Source organism: Copadichromis virginalis, linkage group LG18, assembly GCF_057382275.1.
Source record: "Copadichromis virginalis isolate Kocher_CV1m ecotype Utaka linkage group LG18, C_Virginalis_male_GT1.1, whole genome shotgun sequence".
Taxonomy (NCBI): Eukaryota; Metazoa; Chordata; class Actinopteri; order Cichliformes; family Cichlidae; genus Copadichromis; species Copadichromis virginalis.
In genome coordinates, this window is record NC_140635.1 from 5,656,142 (window position 1) to 5,679,653 (window position 23,512).

The 23,512-nt window shown below is 40.5% G+C and overlaps 1 protein-coding gene across 5 annotated transcripts in view; it reads left to right on the forward strand.

Moving 5' to 3' along the window:
* LOC146687076 (disco-interacting protein 2 homolog C) overlaps positions 1–23,512 on the forward strand; it is a 208,411-nt gene that overhangs the window by 141,394 nt on the left and 43,505 nt on the right. For 3 of the 5 annotated variants that reach the window (XM_085439203.1, XM_085439204.1, XM_085439205.1), the window contains exons 6-10: positions 1,418–1,504; positions 7,962–8,123; positions 10,393–10,512; positions 12,446–12,643; positions 18,808–18,899. In XM_085439203.1, the coding sequence (XP_085295329.1) occupies positions 1,418–1,504; positions 7,962–8,123; positions 10,393–10,512; positions 12,446–12,643; positions 18,808–18,899 (659 nt within the window). The remainder of the gene's footprint in view (positions 1–1,417; positions 1,505–7,961; positions 8,124–10,392; positions 10,513–12,445; positions 12,644–18,807; positions 18,900–23,512) is intronic. The other 2 variants (XM_085439206.1, XM_085439207.1) reach the window with 1 other exon arrangement.

Consider the following 23,512-nt stretch of genomic DNA (forward strand, 5'->3'; position numbering starts at 1 on the left):
TTCTGAGCAAGAATCCTGACATTCCTTCACTGTCCAAATGTGTTTAACTTGTTTTTTGGCAGCAATAAACATGACAGTTTACTTCTTTTAATTTAAGAAATGTTTTATTTTAATTAAGTTTAAAACTTTTATTTAATGTAAAATTATATTTAGTTTTAATTTACTTTCAAATTCTTCAGTTGCTGAAGGGGCTGCATAGTTTTCATAAATTGCATAGTTCAGAATAGCTATAATTGTACCAGATGGTTGCATTCAGTTAAGTTGGACTAGACTGTAATACAAACCGTTCAGTTTGTCAACAATAAAACTGACTGAAATGAGAGAAAGACTGAGTGTGAGACTTTGTTATTAGATAAAATGAATATTGATAAAGTTTACTTTTATGTACAGAATCTGAATATCGCAAAATATTTTAAAAAATTGCAATAATATCGTATCGTGCGGTAAGTATTGTGATAATATCGTATCGTGGGATGTATGGTGATTCCCACCTCTATTATATAGTTATATATAATACAGTACAGATATACCTGCAATTACTGTTTATTAAAATTAGAGTAGGTACAATAAATTAAGAGTAAAATCGGAAGCAACCATCTGACAATATTGTGTAATGAAGTTTATATTCTATAGAGTATAGTGCTGTAATATTTTTATAGTAAGAAATTGTTTTTGTAGATTATAGGTGCACATTCTTTACTTTATTGTAATTTAACAGGAATCTTGTTCGTGTATTTATGAAAAAAGTGATACTTTAAAGTAGGTAATACCGGTACAGTGTTAGGCAATGATAAGAAAATGAAATATCGCGATAGAATATGGGTAAAGCGCACATGGCCTTTGTTTTCATACGCACATGGTGGACAAAGCATGGCGGCGACGGAGAATGAGAAGGGCGAAAGCGGATCGTTGAATGAAACAGATGAACCAGAATTGGTTTGTAAAAATGTTGCAACTTCAGTGGAACCGGTTTGGTCCGGATTGTCATAATTCACAGTGACACAAAGCACCAAAATAGCTGAAATGAAAACTACAGCCTGATGGAGCATTTCTCACAGAACATCCAGCTGTGTGCAGCTGAGTGCTTTAATGCCTTGCACACTGTTGAGAACCAACAGCAGATATAATTTCTTTAAATTTAAAAGCCATGTACGCACACAGCTTACGTCGGGAGTTTCTTTCCTCACCAGAGTTTTCCTATTTTGGCTTCTTTTTGTAAAGTCCCGTGGAAAACACTCTCCTGCTCCCACAACACTCTTCCCTCACCGTGGGGAATCTTCACATTATCCAGTTACAGTTTAATCTGTGAACTCAGATTTTGCGTTGATGTGCTGTGTTGTGTCAAAAACAAAGACCAGAGGTTTGCGATTGATGCCACTTTTAAAGACTCCCCTCCCTTCTTGTTCCTCACATGCAGGCCTTTTAAGCCACCTCTCCTTGAGAAGGAGGAGGGCAGTGCCAGCTGGTATGATAGAGAATGGAAACTCTGGTCCACGACGCTCCGGTAAGTTTCAATCGGAGCATGGCTGGTGGAGAGCCCAGAATGAGGGTCAGTCTCCCGCCATCCCTTGGCACGAACAGGGATGTCGTATTTCCCCCCTCATAATTTTCAGCTAACCTTCTCTCCACAGTGCCCTCCATCATATGCCTGCTGTTCGAGCTGTGCCCCTCCTCAGTTGTTTCCCCGCTAATTAAATTTGTGCCTAGCCATGTTGTATAAGTGCAGAGGAGAAACCATCAATGCTAACCTTGATAGGAGTAGCATTGAGTTGTTGTGGTAGATGCATGAAAGCAGTTTGTTTGTGTGGATTTGAAAAAAGGCTGTGCTTACAGCTTTTGAAAGTGTGAATTGTTGATGAGGAAAATCAACAATGCTTTTAAAGAAGCTGGATAGCAGCTTGTGTGACTCTTTCCTCTTTTCAAGGTTCTTCTGTTTGTCGTTTTTTATTGATTTGCCTAATTATGCAGCATGATTTTAGTTGTTTTCTCAGCCAGAGGCAATCTGCTTTCAAAGCAGCTTTTCATCTAGGCCAGAAAGCAGATGGTAGAGGAATGCAGGCTGCCCGTCCGCTTCCTTGTTTTAGTTTTTGTCTGTAATTTTTTTTCGTGTTGTATTTTTTGCAATCTGCTACCTCAAATCATAGATACTATATCAAAGAAACCAGCACGACATGTAACAGCCAAGAGTTGTGAACTGAAGACGCTTCCTGCTTTGCACCACTCAGTGCCTGGCATGTAAAACGGCAGCAGCACAGGATGATGCGCTCATTTACTGAAGTGACTCCTTGCACCATTCCTGTTGGACTGCCAGAGAAAATACACTTATCCATGGTGGAGCAAACAAGGAGCAGTCACTTGAAGAAAGACTTTAAGAACAGACCTCTAATTAACCATTTGTCATTGTCAAAAACTAAAAATAGACTTTGAATCCACTAACACTGCTCTGGAATAGTTCCCATATTTAATGTGATTAAGGCGTCTAGATGAGGCCGACTGGGATTTAACAGGAGCTTAGCCCCCCTGTCAGTGCTGTATATCTGCAAGGGGAAGGTCGGTGGTCTCTAAGGGAAGAGGAAAACAGTTTGGGAACAACATGATGAATGAGATGAGGAAGTGATTCACATCTTGATCCTACATTTAGTTTTATTCGGTTACTCATTTATGTAGTGCCAATTTAATTTAAAAAAAATCTGTTGCTTTGCATTCAATATGGGGGAGAAAACCCTAAAGATCCTGTAGAGGAACTTAGCAACAGCGGGGAGGAAGAACGTCCCTATAACCAGACTGGAGGAGGGGACGCCATTTAGAGGCAGCCAGGAGTCAGAGAAAAGAAAAGACCAAAACAAAGAGAGAACAAACAGGACAAAACACAAACTGTGGGAGAGAGCAGACAAAGTTAATGAGCTACAATAGTGACATGAATCATTATTAAACACCTGCAAGTGATTTTTGACTGACGTCTCTCCACCACCACCATCGTGGAGACGAATAGCGTTCCTTCCTCTGCAGCTCCAGAAACCTGGAGAATCAGTGCAAAGGTCCATCGAAGCTGTCGTGATGGCACACGTTGGTTTTATTTCTTAATTAGGCTTTTCATTAGTTTTCTATTTTTCTTTTATCTAAGGAGTGCTCCCTGACTGTGGTCTGGCCCAAGTTTCTGCCTCTTTATTAGCACAAACAATAAAAGCAAATTCAGCAGTGATGAAAACACAAATCGAAGCTACTCCACAGATTATAAATTATGGAACAACTGCTGTAATGTAATATGAGATCGTCTGGTTAACCTATTACTTGAGAGTAATCCAGCAGCAGCATGGCTGAGGGCTGCTTTACTGACTGAGTAAAAAAGTGCATTACAGTAGCTGTTAGAGATAAACGAGCACCTCCAGCTTCTCTTAAACGGTGCATCTAAAAGTATTAATACTTAGGTGGAAAAAAAGATCTAGAGATGTGTTTAACATGGATGCTACTCATGTTGAACTCATGATTCACTTGGTTTAAATGAAAAGATATAGCTGGATATCATCGGCAATTAAATCGCTTTAATAGTAAAATTCCCATCGAAGAAAATATAAAATTAAAAGCATCATGGGGCAATTCAGCAGCTTTCTTCTGGTGCTTGGGAGGAAAAAAGTATCAGTGTGGACATGCACATGTATTTGTGTTTGTAAATTTTGGGAGGAGAGTATTTAAACGAATTATACAAATGTGTTTACTGAGGTTTGCAGCAGCCTGTTGACTGTTACATATGTGCAGAAGAGCTGCAGCTTCACATGGAAGAGCAGGCATTTACACACACGATGCAATAACAGAAACTTCTTTAATATGCCAATGAGTCAGGATCGGATGGTAAATAAAATTTTGTGTTCTTCTGCATACGTAGATCAGCTGATCTAAGGTAAATATACTGGAATACTTTAGAACTTTTTCACCAGCAGCATTGTAAGACAGTGGGGAAATATCAGGCGTAGTCCCCAAATCATCTAACAAAATAAAATATAAACCAGTTTTAAGATGTGCCTGAAACACCAGCGGTCACTGGTGTTACAAAGAACCAAAGCATCCCATTACCCCCTGCAAACACAAAATTGTTTCAAAAACAAACAAAGGCTGGTATTTTCTTGTCATTCACTGCGTTAAGCCCCAAATCAGCCTGTTCCTGCAGTGCAGTTTGAGTTCTATTGATCCAGCATAAACAGCTTGGTTTTATATTTTTGTAAGAAATATATTAGAAATACTATGCTGGAACTTTTTGTAAAAATCATGCATTTATTTACTCAAAGATGGATTTAATGCCCGATTCACAAGAATGCATGAATAATTAAACGTTTTTGTCCAGTGTAAATAGGCAGCGGACACAAATTATAGCGAGGGTACTTCCTTTTCAAGAGAAAGAAAGAAAATCCCAAACTTTTCCTTGTGAAGCACATTTATCCACAGTAATGCTTCAACAAGATTCACAGAAATTGATGGAGACATTTTCAATTGTGGGGCTTGCAAACTACCAGCCACAGATCCTTGAGCCCGCACATTAAAGTGTCCTGTCCCTGAAACAGCCTCAGCCTCTCTCTGATGGATATTCCAGCAGTGAATGAGGCATTCATCATCATCATCATCATCGTCCTCATCCTCATCCTTAGCCAGTGATGATATTCAGCTCTGTCTCAGGTCTTCATAAAGACGACCTGATGAGGTCACCGGAGGCGCAAATATGTGTGCGTGCATGCACACACACATATTCTCACAGATGCTGCACAACAAGTGCCTACAGAGAATATATGTGTAGCTCAAACCGTCAGCCCAGATGTTGCAGAGACAGTGTGCTACAGTAATTAGCATGCTTGTGCTGGGAGCTGCATTGTTGATATGCAGTCCATGTCTGGATTAAGAATTCAGTTTCTCTCCAGCTGGCTTGGGCTCAGTGCTTTGCTAGTAATCATCCCTGCTTTCTCTCACTGTGCACTTATATTTCTCAGTCTTTCCAAGCCTTTCACTTCATATTGAGCTCAGCGGCTCTCGGCTTTATTTGTTCGAACACATGAAAGAGTCGTGACATTAAATGGATAGAACCAAATAAAAAAAACAAAATGAGTAAGCTCTTGGTGTTTTACATTTAGCACAAGTCGTTAGAGCTTAAAATGATTAACATTGTGTTGTGAATTAAATATTTAATTTGGTCATTGGTAATTCACCTCATTATTCTGGATAAAGGAGACATAAACACAAATAAACAACTGGGAAAAGATGCATCAGAACTGCCTTTATTTTTGCAGTATCGACATGTAGACGTGAAAATGATAATGGCTAAATCAACCTATTCACATTTCACCAGTTTAAAGAAATATAAACAAAAACTGGCTATAGATGGGGCACTAAATGAATGACTGAATCCATGAAGTGCTTCTCTTCAATTCTTGTGGGTTTATTTATGTAGAACCAGCTGACAGCGGTCACTTCAAAGTGTTTTACACCATAACAGAAGATGCTGCAACGCTCTGACATGAGCAAACACTTGGCGACAGTGGGAAGGAAGAACACAAGTCAATGCCATTAGATAATAAAAACACAAGGAGTGAATCCACATACAGAAAGTTCATTTACAGAGAACAGCAAATATAAGGTTATATATAGTTGGTGGTGGATGGAGCCAATAGACCTTTAATCAAAGCCAAATGAATAATGCAAGTCAATGCTGACAGCTCTCATTAGAATAAAACACAATGATGTGAAACCAGAAACCCAACCTCGTCTCATCATCCGAAACAGATGCTAAGTGACGTAATGAGCATCCTTCGAAACATCTCAGTGAGTTTAATCGTGGGCACGGGATGGAGTGAATTACATTAACATGAGCAGCACTTGTGAACAGGACCCCTCAGTCATGACTCGCTCTGCTGCCTTTTCACAGCAGGAACCTTCACGCCGTGAAGTAGTTTGATCTCCTTTGTCTTCTGGTCCTTGACTGAAGCAGCGGTGCATCATGCGGGAAGCTGTGAATGGGAGCAGCGAGGCAAGCGTTCACATATAAATCATCCAAAGTGGTGACCTCTCTTTGAGGGTGTTTTAGAAGTTAAGCAAAGAGGTGCTCCTTCAGTCCTGCTATTCTGGAGTTGAGGTACAATTTGAAATGACGACTTTTAGTTCCCTTGAGCTGTGTTTCAAACTTAAAGGGTTTAAGTGTGTTTTGTTCAACACTAAAATATAACCGAGATGGACTCAATGGTTGGATAGTGTCCCAGTATTCTCAGAAAGTGGTTAATGTCTAAGACGCACCCTACAGATGTTTCAATGCACTTTGCATCCTGATTACCTCTGTGATTGTTTTTCTACATCTGCACTTGACCTCTGACCTTACAGGAGGCGCGATAAGGAGAAGCTGGAGGGATTTCCAAATGCACGAAGCACTAAATGCCAAAAATGACCCACAGTGAACATTAGGGAACCTTGCAACTCTGAAACCCAAGACTACAAGATCAATCTCAGCGTGCTATAAATGTTAATGCAGTGGTAACCCAATGCAAATGACGCACATAACGCAGCAAAAACAGCAATGCGTAGAACCACAAACCTACTTTTGGCTTTGTGGGGATGGCTTTCTATTGGATTAACTTGAAGTGGGCACTCTGACTCAGTGCAAAGATACAGTAAAGGATACGTAAGGATATACCTACACACATCCCAATTTAGATTCACCGCGCATCCTCCTGCTATCATCATTTCATGCTTCGACCACTCAAAGTAAAGAAGCCCTCGGGCAGAACAGTAAACAGCGTTTGATGTTGCTGAACTGCATCCCAGCCTCATAAAAGAGGTAAATTCGAAGAATTTAAGGAATGCTATGTGCTTTGAAACATTAGGCACAGCAGACAGGTTGAAGCAGTATCTAAATGCAGCACAAAATAGGGTGAAAAACAACCAGAAATGAATGGTATGATGTGGGTGTTGATGGAAATGGAGTCTTTTTTGTTTCCTTTTTTTGCTCGAGAGAGAGGCAGATGTTGCAGTAGAGGGAGGTGGTGGTGAAATGAGCGGTTTGTGGAGCGATCAGTGAGGAATGATTGGGAGATTCTGGAGGGATTTGGTGGTTCTGGTGGATTTTTGCTCTATTTTTTTGAAGTGTGTCACATCTTTAAGCCCCCGACATGATTCGTCTTTAAAGATTCTTTGGTAGTCAGTGAATTTCTTCCTAATTTTCTTTCTCTTGTGGCTTCCAATAGTGTTTTTATCCACATATCTTTAAGAATTTTACTAGAAATCATTTTATTGCCTTTATAGCAGGTTAATAAAGTCTACATCTTGAACTTTTCCTATAAGCACACAAACAAACGTTACTATTGCTTTGCTATACTTTCAATGTCCTTCCTAAACTACCTGCTGCATGAGACAATAGGTTATGGAACCGTCTTTAGTAAAACAGACTAAAATATCTAAAGCATTAACTTTGTTAATTATCTGAATTTCATTGACTGTCTGTGTCACTTCCTGTCTGAAAGCCTGTTGAAGCCACAGCTGTTTTCAGGCACTGATGTTTCGCCTCTGCTGGCTCAAGAACTGGTGATTCAACCGACATTTAAACTGACGACTCCGCTGCTTTCAGTCTTTACAACTTAACTGACACCTTATGTCCTTTCTGCATGCACAACACTTATTAATATTCAGCCGATGTTTCAGTTGTCTCCAGTCGTTATCGGTTAATCAACGTTTTATTTCATCAGTTACTTTTTGTTTAACCGTTCGATCGACACCTCAGCTGCTTTAATGCTAACAGTTTCACTGATGTTCATCTTCATCTATGACTTCTTGTGTCAATTTCATTTAAGTAGAAACTTCTTTAGTCTGACATTCAGCAGATATGTTTATAATTTACTGGGTTGTGCTGGGTTTCTGATCCACATTTAGAGTGTAGTAACAGCAGGATGTGTGAGGGTACTAACCCGCCTCCCTATTTTCTCACATCCCAGAGAACCACTCTGCCCCTCCAGATGTCACCGGCTACACCAACAATACCGCCAACACCACCGCGACCGACGCCATCCAGGTGGAGAGAGCCCCAGGCGCTGGCACCGCAGCCCAAAGACAGACGCCCAAGTACGGCAACGCGGAGCTGATGGAAACTGGAGACGGTGAGTCAAGACTGGCAAATATGAACAGTTGCTCGTGTTTTTCAAGGTGAAATTCTCTGATTGTGTCGCATTTTCTTTGGGGGAATGCATCATATTTTCTGTCTTAGTGGATGTGAAGAACATCCTGATCATGATGAGAGAAGAAGAGCTGAAGGCTAGAATGTTTTGTTACTTTGGATTCATGTGAGGCTTTTATTGTGTTTTTTGTTGCTTTTGTGTTTCAATGTTTTCGTTTTAATTTTTCTTGCAAAAGTAAAACCAAAAAAGTTCATTGGTAATAATTTTCTGCAGGTGTTTCTCTTCTTCTTATCACAGGCAGGTGTATAATCTTGTAGTCTAAACAACACAAACTGTATCAGCAAAATCCAACAAAGAGTTTATCTTCATTCATGGTTATATAAACCAGCTCTTTGTAGTCCAGACGTGGCGGGGGATCGGATTTGGTTCGTAATGCCTTTTAGCACTGCAAAAGATGAATCCACAGATTTCTGCAGAGACCTCAAAGATGACAGAGGTTGGCAGTTTGCTGGTTCGTAGTTCAATAATTCCTTCTCTGGAGGGACGCGAGGCTCCAGCAGACTGAGTTATTCATCAGACAATACACTGGATGCTGCCGCGGGCCGAGATGCTGAATGCATGAAGTAGTTTGATAGATCAGATGCCAGAGTTTGCACACGGGGCCCTGTCGGGATGTTTGGTTGGAAGAGATGCAACAAAGTAGACAGGATTTCATCTGAAATAACACTTTTTATTGTGTTGCTTCCAGTCGGGCTGCGCAGACTTTTATTTCCAAAGATGAGCTTTAGTTGAAAGATGTTTCATCATTAATACTTAGTGTTTGGATTTTTGAGGATTTAACATTTGATTTTAGAGGGTTTCCTGTGGTAGTTTTTTAAAAAAGTATTATATTAAATTTTTAAGGCTTTTTTATCCTTGAAGGGTATTTTCCTTTTTGTAACTTGTGTACATTTATCCAGACGTCCATTGTTTTAACCACGTATGCAGTTCAGGTTTGCAGAGGGAGCCCAGCCCAGCTGTCATTGGGCAAAAAACAGGATACACTTGGACAGGTTGGTGAAGTACAGTATAAAACATGAGATTTGCAGTATGCAGTGGATCGAGTGGATCTTGCGATCAGGTATCTAGAAACCCCAAATTTGAAAACAAAATATAATTTATCAGATGAATAAGAGTAGAGTCCTTTTTCTGGGTAAAGCAAATACTGCACCTCCTCTTGTCACGCTTCATTTTCGTCTGCAGCGCCTCGTCGGTCACTGTTGCGACATGCATCCGTCGTTCACCATTTCATTCCCGCCCTGTTTCACCCGCTTTATGTTGAAATGTGGAGCACGTGTGCAGCATGTGTGGGTGGATTAAAATTTGCACCGCCAAACATTAACGTGCACTTTATGCATGTTCTTAATACATTTTAAGGGGCAGAAGAAAATGTTTGGATAAAAGAAATGTACTTCCTGGTGAGCTGCTGAGGTCAGTCGCAGTTTGAGTTTTACATGAATGTACATTAACATCCACCCACGCGCGCACAGCTGGTGTGAGTGTTGCAAGCTAACCTCTAACATCGGCAGTTCATACAGTGCAGTGGTCTTTTGCAAGGATAAGTACAATGAATTAAATGTTGCATCTTTTGACTGGATAAATGTGAAACAGCCAGGGATGGAAAAAAAGACGCTTCCTTTGTGTTCAGTTGCTTGAGAAAAGCCTGACGAGAGAAAAGGCAAAAAAACCAGCATAAGCACCCGAGGACTGCAGGGGGGTGAAAACAAAAGTATTCGAGTTTCACTGAGTAGCGCTCCTTTACCTTCACACACAGACGAAATAATAATCTTAACAACATCACGTCTGTCTTTGGTTCACCCTGCAGCCCAAACCAAGTCTGCCAGTACATCTGTTTACATCCACATTTAGACTTTCATTTTCCTTCTTTGTCTTAAGGCTACAAACTCTGTGGGTTTGAAAATGGCCTTAATGAAAGAGCAATTTGAGCCCACACCTCATCTCATACGCTATTTTTGCATTTTGAGTGTCATTTTGTACGGCAGCTGTCATGATTGCTCACTCGAGGGCTCTTCAGTGTAGTGTTAAAACTTGGGGATTTTTTTCTATCACGGATGAAACGGTGGGCTGCTCAGTGGAATCCGAAAGCAGCGACTACTTCACGTGTGCACCTGTGAAAGCGCAATTAGAAAGTCTAAGCTACGACTTGGATTAAAACGTGTGGTCTTTTTGTGTGTTTGTTCACGCTCCACAGGTGTTCCAGTCAGCAGCAGAGTTTCAGCCAAAATACAGCAACTCGTCAACACTCTGAAGAGACCCAAACGGCCGCCATTAAGAGAGTTTTTCGTCGATGACTTTGAAGAGCTTTTGGAGGGTAACAGCTTCTCTTTTCACTCTTAAAAATACTTGAAAATACGTGTTTTTGTATATTTTGATTCATGTTCTTGCAAAAATGTGTGAAGCCAATTAAGGAAAGACTTGGTTGCCCCCTGGTGCCTAGACCACCCCCTCATCCACATTAGAAGATGGGATATGAACATCGAGAGTGGTCAGCTAGCTGTTGTTCTCAAAGAGGATGCTGCACCAAAAACCTCCCTGTGAATGCTTTGATTGCTACCAGATTGCAGTGATTTGCTGTATTTTGCATGGAAGGTGCTGACTTGTCTGCAAACACTCCCTAAGCAGTAGTGAAACCTATGCAACACAAGCTGGAAATGGAGAACCTTCAAAGTAAAAGCTGTCCCCTACCATTGCAACAACTTTCCAAAGGGGAAACGTTAACTTTGTATCATAGTTTCTTCCAGCAGCCAAGAGATTACACATTTTTCCTTGGTGACCAGTGGTTGCCAGGGTGTCACCAACCAGTCTCTAGGTAGCGTGGTTAGGGGCTAAATTAGGTTACTTAGCTTAGCTTTTTATATTGGTGGCTTTTTGGGTGATTCCCTGACGTCTAACAGTTGAGTGAGTGAAACTGTAGTTATTATTTGTATATTACTTGGAGCTAATTAGCATGTTAATTAGCATGTGCCTGTGTGATGCACTCATACAGTTTATGCTAACCTAGCTTGTTAGCATTAGCTGATAACTTGGTACTCCAGCCTATCCTGATATTTTGGCTCCCCCCCAACACAGCTGGAGCCAAAATGCAAATCTCCAGGCTTAAAACAAATACGTAACATTACAATGATTCTGCCAGTCTTTCTTTCAGTGTTGACCTAAAGTTGAGTGGTGGTAAAAACATATATTTTGCTAAAACTTTTGAAAAATAATCTATGCAGACAAATGACTGAACCTCATTCCCTAAAGTCTCCTCTGACAAAGCAGAGTCTAACTGATGAATATTTCCTTCTGTTTTCAGCATCAAACGCTGCAGAGCCAGAAGTTAATTCATAATTTAAGCATGAATAGCAAATGTTGGAAAGACTCGGTTTGGTTCAGTATGTCGTTGAAATTCATTAGCAGGGCGTTTTGCTTGATTAAAAGCTCTTTCCTGTGAACTTTCTGTCTTACAGCAGTGGTGACACGCAGTAAATGTTTCATTATTCCTAACACGCACATTTCTACATGGCTGTATAATACAGTGAACTCATAAGAATAAACAATTCTGTATTATGATATTCTATTGATTTATACGGGTTAATTTAATATCAGCTTTGTCATATTGTTCATAAAAGGTCGCTGGTTGACATTATGTCTTTTCAATCTATTAAAAAAGCATAAAAGCAAAGTTAAAGATATTTGATGTCCTGTAATCTGCAATAAAAGTTGCAGATCGTAAAGAACCAAGAAACATAAATGTATTAATTTCACTGTGACCTGAACAGCTGGACTGATTATTTGAGGAAACTTGACTTAAATGGGAGAAAATAGTTCATTTGTGGTGGTTTGATGGTCGGGTGAATATTTTGGACGTGGTTGACGTGACCACCGTTTGCCTTTAAAACGTTTTACAGTAGTGGGCAGGAACGTTCCTCTTAGGAAAGTTCCTAGATTCAGGCGGACTCATCCGTCTCTTCCTGTAAATCCAGACTGACCTCACGATGTTGACCATCTGTAGCAGGTCTTCCATTTTTTCCTCATGTGGCACTGGGTGTATGTCTGGCCTTGTTACCATGCTGCAGAATGCATTTGTGACCATATTTTCTCCACCTTATTTCCTAAAATAACTGGTCACTGTAATTTAAACAAACATTTAAAAGATATTTTAGTGAGTATTTTTGGTGCTTGTTAAATCAATCTTATACATATTATAAGTAAAAATGACTAAAAATTATTTTCTTCTTCTGTTTTCTCGTGCTCACTTGCAGTCCAACAGCCAGACCCTAACCAGCCCAAGGCTGAAGGGGCACAGATGGTACCCATGCGGGGTGAGCAGCTGGGCGTGGTGACCAACTGGCCCCCTTCTCTGGAGGCAGCCCTTCAGAGGTGGGGCACCATCTCTCCGAAGGCCCCGTGTCTCACTACCATGGATACTAACGGCAAGCCGCTCTACGTCCTCACATATGGTAAGTCTTGGAAATCCTGCATCGCGGCATGTCATCCCAAAGGTCAAATCTTCGGATCTGAGCTGAAGGAAAAAGGGTTGAAATATTTTTGTGTGAAGACGAAAATCCAAAATGAACATCGGACGCCTCACATGACCACAAATAAATCGTCCTAGCGACCAGTCTTCAAAATACTGTCATAACACACGATGAAAGAGAACAAAAAATGTTTGTAATATGTGCATAAAAGAGGGTTTTTCTTTTTCTTTGAACTGCATCTTGTTTTCGGCACATATGGTGGCTTTTCCAAGCTGATTAAGTGTAGCACCAAACAATGTTTAACACCCGCTGTGTGAGCATAATTCCCCTAATGGCAGCCAGACAGGGTGCTAAGCACATTAGCAAGTGTGAAGAAAGATGCCTGAAAAGAAAACTGCTCTGCTATAGAGGGTGGAAAAGTTTTTTTTATCCTGAAGGTTCAAACTTTGAGAAAATGTTTTAAGATGAATTGTTTCCTGTGCGACTTTCAGCACAGCTTCTTGAAAAAATATGAAAACCTTCCTTCTGTGCCCTCTAGTATTAGTTTCTGTACACAGACTCGGCTGACTTTGGTGCTCTGTTTCAAACATTAATGGTTATGGACACCGATCTTTGCTTTTGCAGAAGCAAGCACTGCTAGACCACAGTGCATCCTGCAGAAATACAAATCCTATTTAGCCTCGAATCGGTCAGCATAACGTAAACATTAACTAAAGCAAGTCTTTAGCAGCCATAAATGAGAACATGTTGCAAAGTAAACAGTAACATAACCCGATACCAAACATGTAACAGCCTTCTGGCCCCCAGCGCTGCCATCGTCCCAGCTCCCTAAACACATTCGCTGCAGCTGAATCCCATCACGTCGTCCCCCGGCTCAATGCCACAGTTTAAATCTACACCCAAATTGGAACAAGTTCTCTTGTTCTTCGCTTGAAGGCGACCGAGTTATTCATCTCCCAAACAGCAGCAGAGAAAACGACTTCAGGTCCGGAGGGTATGAAGAAATTTAGCTGCCGTGAACAGAGCTGCTTCTCTCAGGGTCCTCATGAATTTAGAGTCAAACCTCCCAGCTGTACAGAGGGGAGAATGAAATTACACTGAGAGGACTCCAGACACATCACACCACGCATACCCAGCATCACACAGGCATGCACCCAAATGAATTGGAAGAAGCTCTCAGATCTTTTACTTAAAGCTGCAGCGTGCCCCCCCAGTGACAACGAAGAGGTTTCATAACAAGTAAAAACCTCCGTCTAAGTCTAAAATAGTCAGTATATTACAATAATGAGTAGACTAAAGCATGCTAGTATAATTTTGTCCATAATCTTTACTGAGCCTTCAGGCTTTACTAAATTTCAGTTGGGTGTTTGTGTTAGAGGTGGATATATCCAAACACCGATAGCATTGATACCAACGCTGGTATTGGATCCATACTAGCGCGATAAGATTGATACATTGTTTCTGTTCAGTATGCAGTCCACTGAATTGTGTTAAATAAATTCTTTTTATGGAAACGGGAAAAAAAAATTCAGCCATCAACTATGAAAAATATCTGAACTGTCATGTCTTTTGTTTATATCCTGTGGCACAAATTTAAAAAAACAGAATTTGAACCGAAGGGCTTTAGAGAAAAAAAATAAGTCTCCAAAATAGACAAAACGCTAAAAAGTTGTTGTGGAAAATAATCATAATCATAGTAATCTCAGTAAATCACAATGATTAAGTGGTCATTAAAAGCAGGTGCTTCAAAATAATGATTCATCTCATAAAGCAACACACACTGCTCTGCCCTACATAAGCTTGTTTTGCCCCCTCAGCTGTAAAAGGTTGATGGGGTGTTGTTGTCAGGTAGACAGGCGGGCAACACGGACACCCTAGTACAGCGGTCCTCAACCTTTTTTGCGCCACGGACCGGTTTATGCCCGACAATATTTTCATGGACCGGCCTTTAAGGTGTCACGGATAAATACAACAAAATAAAACTAGTACCGGTACCGAAAAAAAGAAGGTTTATTCATAACACAGGTGAAAAGACCCAGGAAAACCGAGTAAGCGATAAAAACGATAACAAAATAATGCTGAAAACCGATAAAAAGCCTGAAAACTATACATTTCACACCTGAGCCTCAACTCCAAACCAAACGACTCACGGACCGGTACCGGTCCGAGGCCCGGGGGTTGGGGACCGCTGCCCTAGTACACGGGTGTCAAACTCCAGTCCTTGAGAGCCGGTGTCCTGAAACTTTTACATGTGTCCCTGCTGCAACACACCTGAATACAATTAGTAGGTCATTAGTAAGATTCTGTAGACTGACTGCCTGCCAATGTGGCAATTCAGCCATTTGATTTGTGTTACAGCAGCTCATGAGTTAACATGATGCAATAAAAGTACTTTCAGAACTACATTTTTCCAAACACATTTACTTGAGTAGGGTTAGGGGTTACCACTTCAGCATGCAGTCAAGTTCTATAGAGTTTTGCCAAAGACCTACTAATTTTATTCAGGTGTGTTGCAGCAGGGACACATTTAAACGTTTCAGGACACCGGCCCTCGAGGACTGGAGTTTGACACCCCTGCACTAGTATGTGAAATTGAGAGCAAAGCGGCGACCTCAATCTCAAATTCAAGGTCAGAGGTCAAGTTTTCTGAAAATCTTGTGAATGCAACAAATCTGTTAGGAGGCTGAGGGGTACACCTGGCCGTGCCATTATTTTTATATCTATCTTCACTTGGAATCGGATCAATATAATATGCACAACACTAGTGTATGTATTTGTCCACCCAGCCCATCACCTGACACCTATTTCTTTTTTAAATGGCAACACTCCTTAAATGGGTCCTATCAGAACAAGTGGCCAGTCCAGTGTTTCTCAGTAAGAGGCCTCGTTGTGTTCTGATTCAAAATGATGAAGGTATCTAAAGATTCTCAGGAGAAGTTGAAGTACGCCTAAGTGTCATTTCTTATCTCTGCTGATGTTGATGGCGCTCGAGCACCTTTGTCGCACGCATGAGTTCACGCAGGATTAACATGAATAGGCGGCAACTTTACTGCAGGTGCTTCAAATTGGCACTGGATGTGTTTGTGTGTTTATTTGCGTGTGTGACTGAACTAACTGATTCGTGGGGAGCGAGCTCGCTGCCGATGATGAGGCGATATGAGCGCTCACCAGACTGTGAAATGTCTTCAGCCAGCGCTCGGAGACCGCCACCAGAGACAAAAACACGGTGAGATTATGTGTGCGTGTGTGCAGTGCAGTGCTGAATCTAAAGTTCAGCCATTCTCTTTCCATGTCTGCCCCATCTTTCATTCCTGTCGTGTCTTCCCTTTGATGTCGGCCAACAAAGACAAACTTGTTTTGTATCTTCCTTTCGAGTCGTCCTCCGCCTCTGGAGAACAGAGAGAGAATTCATGATACAGAATTCTCCGGCTGTCCTTAAACTCAACCCTCACCGCTCTGCACTGCAGATAACCCCACGTAAGAGGCAGGAGACAGACATATTTCTATTTCAATAGACGAGAAGTTTCTCGGCACGCTTTGATCCTGTGGTGTTATTCTCCAACAAATCACATTATCGATAAATCTGCACGGATTTGTGTTCAGCGTGCAGAGGAAGCGTAAACTTTTTATTTCTCTGTGTTTGGGATGCTCTCGCTTTGATGTCTTCCTTTGATTACCCTTCTGTCCATCTGCTTTTGTTTGGAGTGTTCTCTGCAAGAAATACAAATCCTGTTTAAGCAACAGAGTTCTGTCTGCAGATGTTAGCTCATCATCTTTTCTTGTGTCTCCACTTAATCCTTTACTTAGAGGCAGCGCTACTGGTAGTAAACAGTATGTTTAACAATCTCATGGAGCAAATATGGAACTTTGAACTCTTTAGCTGAATAATAATGTTTTCTCCATAGACTGTATATAAAAAAGGGACGTAACCATCATGACATCATACATTCGCTTCTGGACCGATTTGAAGTCCCAAAGTTAGCAGTTTGGCCTCCTTCAAGTTTGTTTTTTCAAAGTATAGAAGGGATCATATTATGATAAGATAAGATAACTCTTTATTGTCATTGCACAGTCATACATAGTACAGTAGTACAATGAAATTGGAAAAACTGTCCTACGTCGGCACTACATATAACACAACACGACACGATATGACACATCACAACGCAACAAACAACACAACACAGTATATTAACTTAGTATAAAAAAGAAGAATAAGTGTATGTGTATTGCACACTGTTATTATTGCACATTAATTATTATTGCACCTTGTTATAAATATAAATATTATTGTTATTGTTTTAAACATTGTTACCTCCCCCTAAAAAAGTCCAGGGAGGTATCCAGTCAGGTCAGCTATTTACATTGATTAGGGCTATTGCCCTGTCGTAAAAGCTGTCCTTGAGTCTATTTGTTCGTGACCTCAGCAGGTCCCGATGAGGGTATTATGAGCTAACAATAGCAATCTTCATATTTTAATAACATTTAAATTGGTGAGTTATAATTCACCACACAGCCTGCAGCCATGTATATTAATGCTGTAAGGATGGGCATTTTAACAGGAAGTCTGTGGGGATTTATGCTCTTGTACAAAAAGCCTCAAGTGGTCATTAGAGGAACTACATCTTTTTATTTTTTATCTTTTTGCACGCCCACGTTGGCTTCATTTTTAAGCCCTGGAGTTTGCTGCATTATCTTTGTCTTTCTAGAATAAAAAAACAAAACCAAACAAAAGTACTTTAAAGTTTTCTTAATTAAAAAAAAAAATCAACCAATGAGAACTCACAGGAATAGACTTTTTTTTTCTTTTACTATAGCGTTGATTAGAAGGACATATTTAAATCTTTAGGATTTATTTCAAGATAAATGATAAATTTCATAACTTCCATGCTGAGTTTCAGCTTTCTTATTTTTGGACTCCAGTCCAAAAATGCACAGCTTCTCTCTACTAGAGCAGAGAGAAGCTGTGCATTCTTCACAGTCCAGAATCATTATATTCATCATTATGTTTTATCTCATACTGGGAATTGGTTCAGATCCTTAGTTTATCCCAAAATCAATAAGAGGCAGGCAGAGGAAATAAAAGTCCACAGGTCCACCAGTAGATAAGTTCGTTTATAATTTTCTCCAACAAGCTTTCCTGACATCACCTGTAAACAACGGGACGTAGGGTGCTTCGCTTTTAAGAAATTATGTTTGTAGCTGATGTTTGTCTGCAGTTAACTTTGCTTTTTGTGGTCCAAACTGTCTGTTTTCCTCCTGGGATCCTAAAGCTTTTCTTCATTTCATTAGTTCAGACAAACACCAGGAAAAAAAACTCATTTAGCATAAAAAAAACAAGAAAGAATTCATGCTGGATCGCCCATGCATAATATCTGCATCTGCCAGTCTGAATTAGGGGGGGGAAAAGAAATAGGAAGGAAATTGATTCCATTGTTGTGAGTTACTGCATTAATGAACAGAGCGGGGTCCGTCTGCCAGGGAAAATGAAACCGATCAGAAAGATCAGATAATATTTAATAACTTTATATTTACAGGGAGATTGAAAGTTCCTTTGACAGACACCTTCTGTAAGAAGAAAGTATTTTTAAACTGCTTTGTAAGCGCTTGGTTTGTGCTACCTAAAGTTTAAAGTAACAGCTGCACTTATCTAGACACTGAATCTCTTTATCTGTTTAGTGTCATCCTAATGCAGCCTATATGACTTCCTTTAATGTCCCGAGGCTTTGACCATAACTGCAAAGTATCAGCCTGCATGGATCCAATTACACCAAAGTCACGAGGAGCATTTGATTTATTGGATGTTATGAAATCTATACGATTACCTTCATAGCAGTCCGCCCACAAGGTGTACCGTCAAACTTCAAAGTATTTTAAAAATCACGTGTCATATCAGTGCTGTAATTTGTTACATATGGGGGCTCATGTTGTCATCCTCTGTTCCCACAGAGATGTTTCTTTCATGCTTTTATTGGGTACAGAAAGGCTTCCTGACAGTCCACCTCTTGATCTCTAGAGGACGTATTTCATCAACAACATCTTGAACTTGTTATCGGTCACTTCAAACCGTTTCTCAAAGACGTGCTTCACCTTTTATCTGTCTGCACGAGCTATTGTGTGACGTCATCGTTTAAATGTTTTTGCAGGTAAACTGTGGTCCAGAAGTGTGAAGGTGGCGTACAATCTGCTGCACAAACTGGGAACCAAACAAGAACCGCTCGTGAGACCTGGAGACCGGGTGAGTGAGGCAAAAGCATTCATGATGGGCTGAGATGGAGAGAGCCGCAGAGAGAACAAAGGGGAAGATTTTCCAAGGGGGGGAAATGAGTGCGAGGCCACAATTGGGGGGAAAAAGAGAAAAGGATCTGCAAGTGATCTGGTAACACAGAAACAAGCAGTTATTTCCAATAATGCGTTGGAGGGTCATCAGATGTGACTTTATGAGACACCCAGTCAACCGTCAGACCTCAGTTCTTGACGTGGGAGTTGTTTTAGTTTATTTTAGCTCGCTTTGTTTGGTTTCTGTGTTATTTTTTTAAATTGTTATGAGTTTAGAGTAGGTTATGTAATCCAGTATGTTTGAGACACTCCCATGTAGTGTCAGTAAGCGTGTGCACAAGGGCCTCATGCAGGAACTGCACTGTTTGGCTTCAGTTTTCAGCTCCGGAGGGTGTTTTTGTTTTAGTTTATATTTCTTGTTTATTTGTTTTTTTAAAAACTGAAAGGATTGATCGGAGAGCCTGTCACTGTCCGTGGTACAGAAACATAAAAACTGTGCATCATGAGGCTCGCCGAAGTGTTAAAGTTGATAATATGCTGCTTTACTTCACGCAGAAACAACATCGGGCTAGTAAATGAAGGTTGTTGTAGCGACAGCAGACACATTTTTTCTAGTTCATGTTGTCTGTGAGTGAAAACAGCTTGTGGTTAGAAAACAACTCTGTTCTTCTTCTAACAAAATATTTTGCAAAGCGTGTTAAGACTGCATTTGTCATTCGGTTAAGTATTGTTGCACTTGGCTACTAATTGACTGCTGTAAACTTTAGAAATTGTTGCTGTATGATTCATTTCAATGCACTCTTTTTAAAATATTGGAACTTTAAGTGAAATTCATATGCAGTAAAGTTAGCACCAAAAGAAGTGTGACCATACGTTTCTATGTCTAACGTTTCACTGCAGGTTTTCTCTTTTTTAATCCTTTCAGACAGATAACGGTGCTGAAGGTCGCTGTGTTCCTGGATAGTAATTATAATTGATTTTCATTGCTATCACCGGGCAGTCAGACTGGTTTACCGTTTCATTACATTTTTCCTTTTCAACCTTCTGTTTTGTTCAGACCTCTCAGTAACAAGTGACACATTTTTCCTGCGTATGACACTTTTCATCAACAAGGAAGCTGTCAGAGCGGTTTCCTGAAGCAATTCCTTTTTTTCCACCATCAAAGAAATGTGTCAATTTAGTTTTTTTCCACCCAGAACCTTTGGTGCGTGTCCTCCCCTCTCGCCTCTCTCCTCTCCTCTCCTCTCCTCTCCTTTCCTCTCGCCTCTCTCGTCTCTCCTCTCTCCTCTCGCCTCTCACCTCTCTCCTCCTCTCCTTTCCTCTCTCCTCTCCTCTCCTCTCTCCTCTCTCGTTCTACAGCTTCACTTTAATACTCTGTAACAAGAAAAATGCTACATCATAATATTTGTAAGAAGTTATTCCAGTGAGCTATTATGAAGCGTCCTGTATAAAGAGCTGGACTCACAAACATCAGCCTCTTCCCGCTTTGTTTCTTTTGGTATTTGTAAATCAAAAAGCAGCGAGAGAGTTTGTTGACGTCACCTCTCAGGATTTATGCAAAATCCGCCACATGGAGGTTACTTAATACTTTAAACATGGACTCTTGCATTGTGCTTCCTTTCTTCTGTTCCATGCTAATCATCACATTATGCTCAGAGCCCCCTATTACCCAACACTCCACATGCCTCCACACATGAAATCATGCTTAAGTGGAAAAAGGTTCAGTAATGCTCCCACATGTTTCTGCTGCCACGTGACACCCATACTTCTTGCCCCTCGTTCTTCTTTATTTTAAGCTTAATTTCCAGCTCAGTGGGAGACTGAGTCAAGACTGGCTCCATGCCAGCGTGTGACGTTTTCAGCCAGAAGGCTGTGTGTTTAATTACATTGCAAATTCTTTCCCCTGTAATTTGTTTAGAAGACATTTTTGCTGGAGCTTTTAGAGAAATTACACTGCATATTTTCAGTATCTCACCTGAGCAGAGTGCTTTGCAGAACGATTAAACAAATAGGTTTCAACAGGAGAATGTTTAGAAAGCCGATGAGATTTAATTACACACGAGCAACAATAAAGGAGTTGTTACTTTATGAAATTACGTTAGAGGTTTTGTGTTTCTGTGCAGAGAAACAAGTTCAGTAAGGTTTCAGGGAATGATGCTGCTGAAGAATCAGATAAAACTGTGGATGTGGTTTCTCTTTAACAAGTCCTCTTGTGCCAAGTTTTGTTTTTGAATTACATTTTTAATATGACATCATTATTGCAGGGGACTGCTGATCCAAACGGACTCCAACTCTGGCAAAGAGCATCAAATGGCAGTAATTTTCATACAAAATGAGTTTTTTAAAAAGCTGTGGTGTCATGTGACACGGGGGGAGTCATTACAGAGGTGAAAAAACTAAAATGAGAAAGGAGTAAAAAACATTTCCCAGAGGCTCTGAGCACCACACAATCATCAAGTTCGTTAAATTCAATTTCTTTTATTTTTTTATTATTACATTCACTTAGATCTTTACTTTTAAATTACTTTTTAATGAGAGCTTTCTATATTTTAATCCTTACCAGCACCGAGACCTGAATAATGTCATCTCGTTCTGTCATTTGGTCTTATGATGAATGACAATAAAGAACTTTCAACTGAGAAGTGTTAATCCCATAATGCACGGTGCACTCAGGAGTACCTGTCCAGTACGGATGGATGGATTGTCTGAGATTTGCACCGAATTTCTCTTTTTTTCCTATGTTTGTCACATGCATACCCTCCAAATCAAAACATGCATATGATATTTCTTCTGGTGTTTAAGTTTGAGGTTCAAAGCCATCTCCACTGTGATTGTGCTGTAGAAACAGGTAAAGGTATTTACTTATTGAAGTCCAGGCTCTGGCTGCTGGGCTGGGGGCCAGCGTACACTCGTCTTTAACACCGCTCTGGGTTCTTCACTAGCTTTGTGTTAGCATGCTGTCTGTGCAGATACTTATATTTGCAGTACAATGCAGTTATTTCATGCATTTTGAACTTCACCATCACACTTTTGTCCTTCTGTGCAATAATAACAAAAGTATCATATTTCATTCCCGATTGTATACAAGTGCACAGGAAGTGTTTTTTTCTTCTAAGCTTTCATTGTGCAGATAATTGAAGGACCCATGCTTGTATTAACATCATTGTAGCTGTGATGTCCATTACCACTACAGAACACAACGCTGCAACATGTAACTAGTTAATGGCCTAGTGTGTTGCATTAGAGCCGTTCTTTTTGTGTCATCGCTGTTATGCAAGTCTTGTTGAGATCGGGTTGGAATAATTTCGCATTTACTTGGTACCAAAGAAAGCTGGTGCAACAGCACATCTTTACAGTTCTGACATTGTTCTCCCACCGAGATCATTTTTCTATTTTCAGACAGATATTCCTCTTTATTCATTCAGTACCTTCTAGTCTTCTAGCCCAGCTTTCTGACTTTTCATGAAGCAATGAATAGCTCTGCATGTTTTGCATCAAGAATTTCCATGAATGTATGGCAGTTCAGTTCAATTCAGTTTTATTTATATAGCACCGAATCACAATAACGAGACTCTTTAAATTGTAAGGTTAACAACAAAAGAGAGAAACGCATTTGACGGAAGTGGGTAAGAAAAACTCTGAGCCAGGCTCGGGGAGGGGCGGCATCTGCTGTGGGAGAGGGAGACGGGACGAAAGTCACACTGAGATATGCGATGTAAAGAAAACAAGTGGGCAGCTCACATACGTGCAGTGTTTCCTGACATGCACTCTGCAGCCTTTACAAGCAGAAAACGTGAAGCTCTCGGCTGTCGTTTACAAATGAAACCTGACCCGCTTCAATGAGGCGTGCACATGTCAACAATAGCCCTGTTAAAGCATCATTACACCACTCTCATTCATTCAGGTGCACTTAGCTTATACCGCCAACTCTCTGCCACACACACACACACATTAACACACTCACATCCACTCTTGTGGTGTACTGTACTGTATATGGAAGCTATTAAGAACTTAAGCAGGGGTCCACCATTATCATCACAGCATGCAACTGGAGCTGAACTGGACCAAAATGCTAGAGCGCGAGATAACAGCCTAGCTGTGACGTAGAAAGCGGGTTGATGGGTTCATGCTCTGTGGACACGATAGTGGAGAGAAGTTTGTATCTTTGCACTAGTACTGTAAATACTGTACGTCACCAAACTTATGAAACACAGTCAGAAAGTTGCGAGGAAGTGAAAGACACAAGGTGATGGCATTAAAGGAGAAATTGTCCAAATTTACGTTAGCGCAATTTCTTTAGGTGCAGCTTGTTTACTGAAAGAAATTAAAATTTTAGCATTGAGTTTTAGTGTATTCTGTGTGTTTTTAACAAGAGCTGTTTAAAACGGCAACCAGTAGTTCAGAGGTTTAAGTTGAACCTCAATGTGCTAACAGAAGGTTTGAAGACAGACGACTGGAATGAGAGGAAGGACTGTGAGCATGTGCTGTGCCAGTGTGCCTGCACATGTGATGTGACAATAAAAAGTGATTTGATTTGATTTGATTTGAAGTAAAAGATATTTGAAAGTAGAA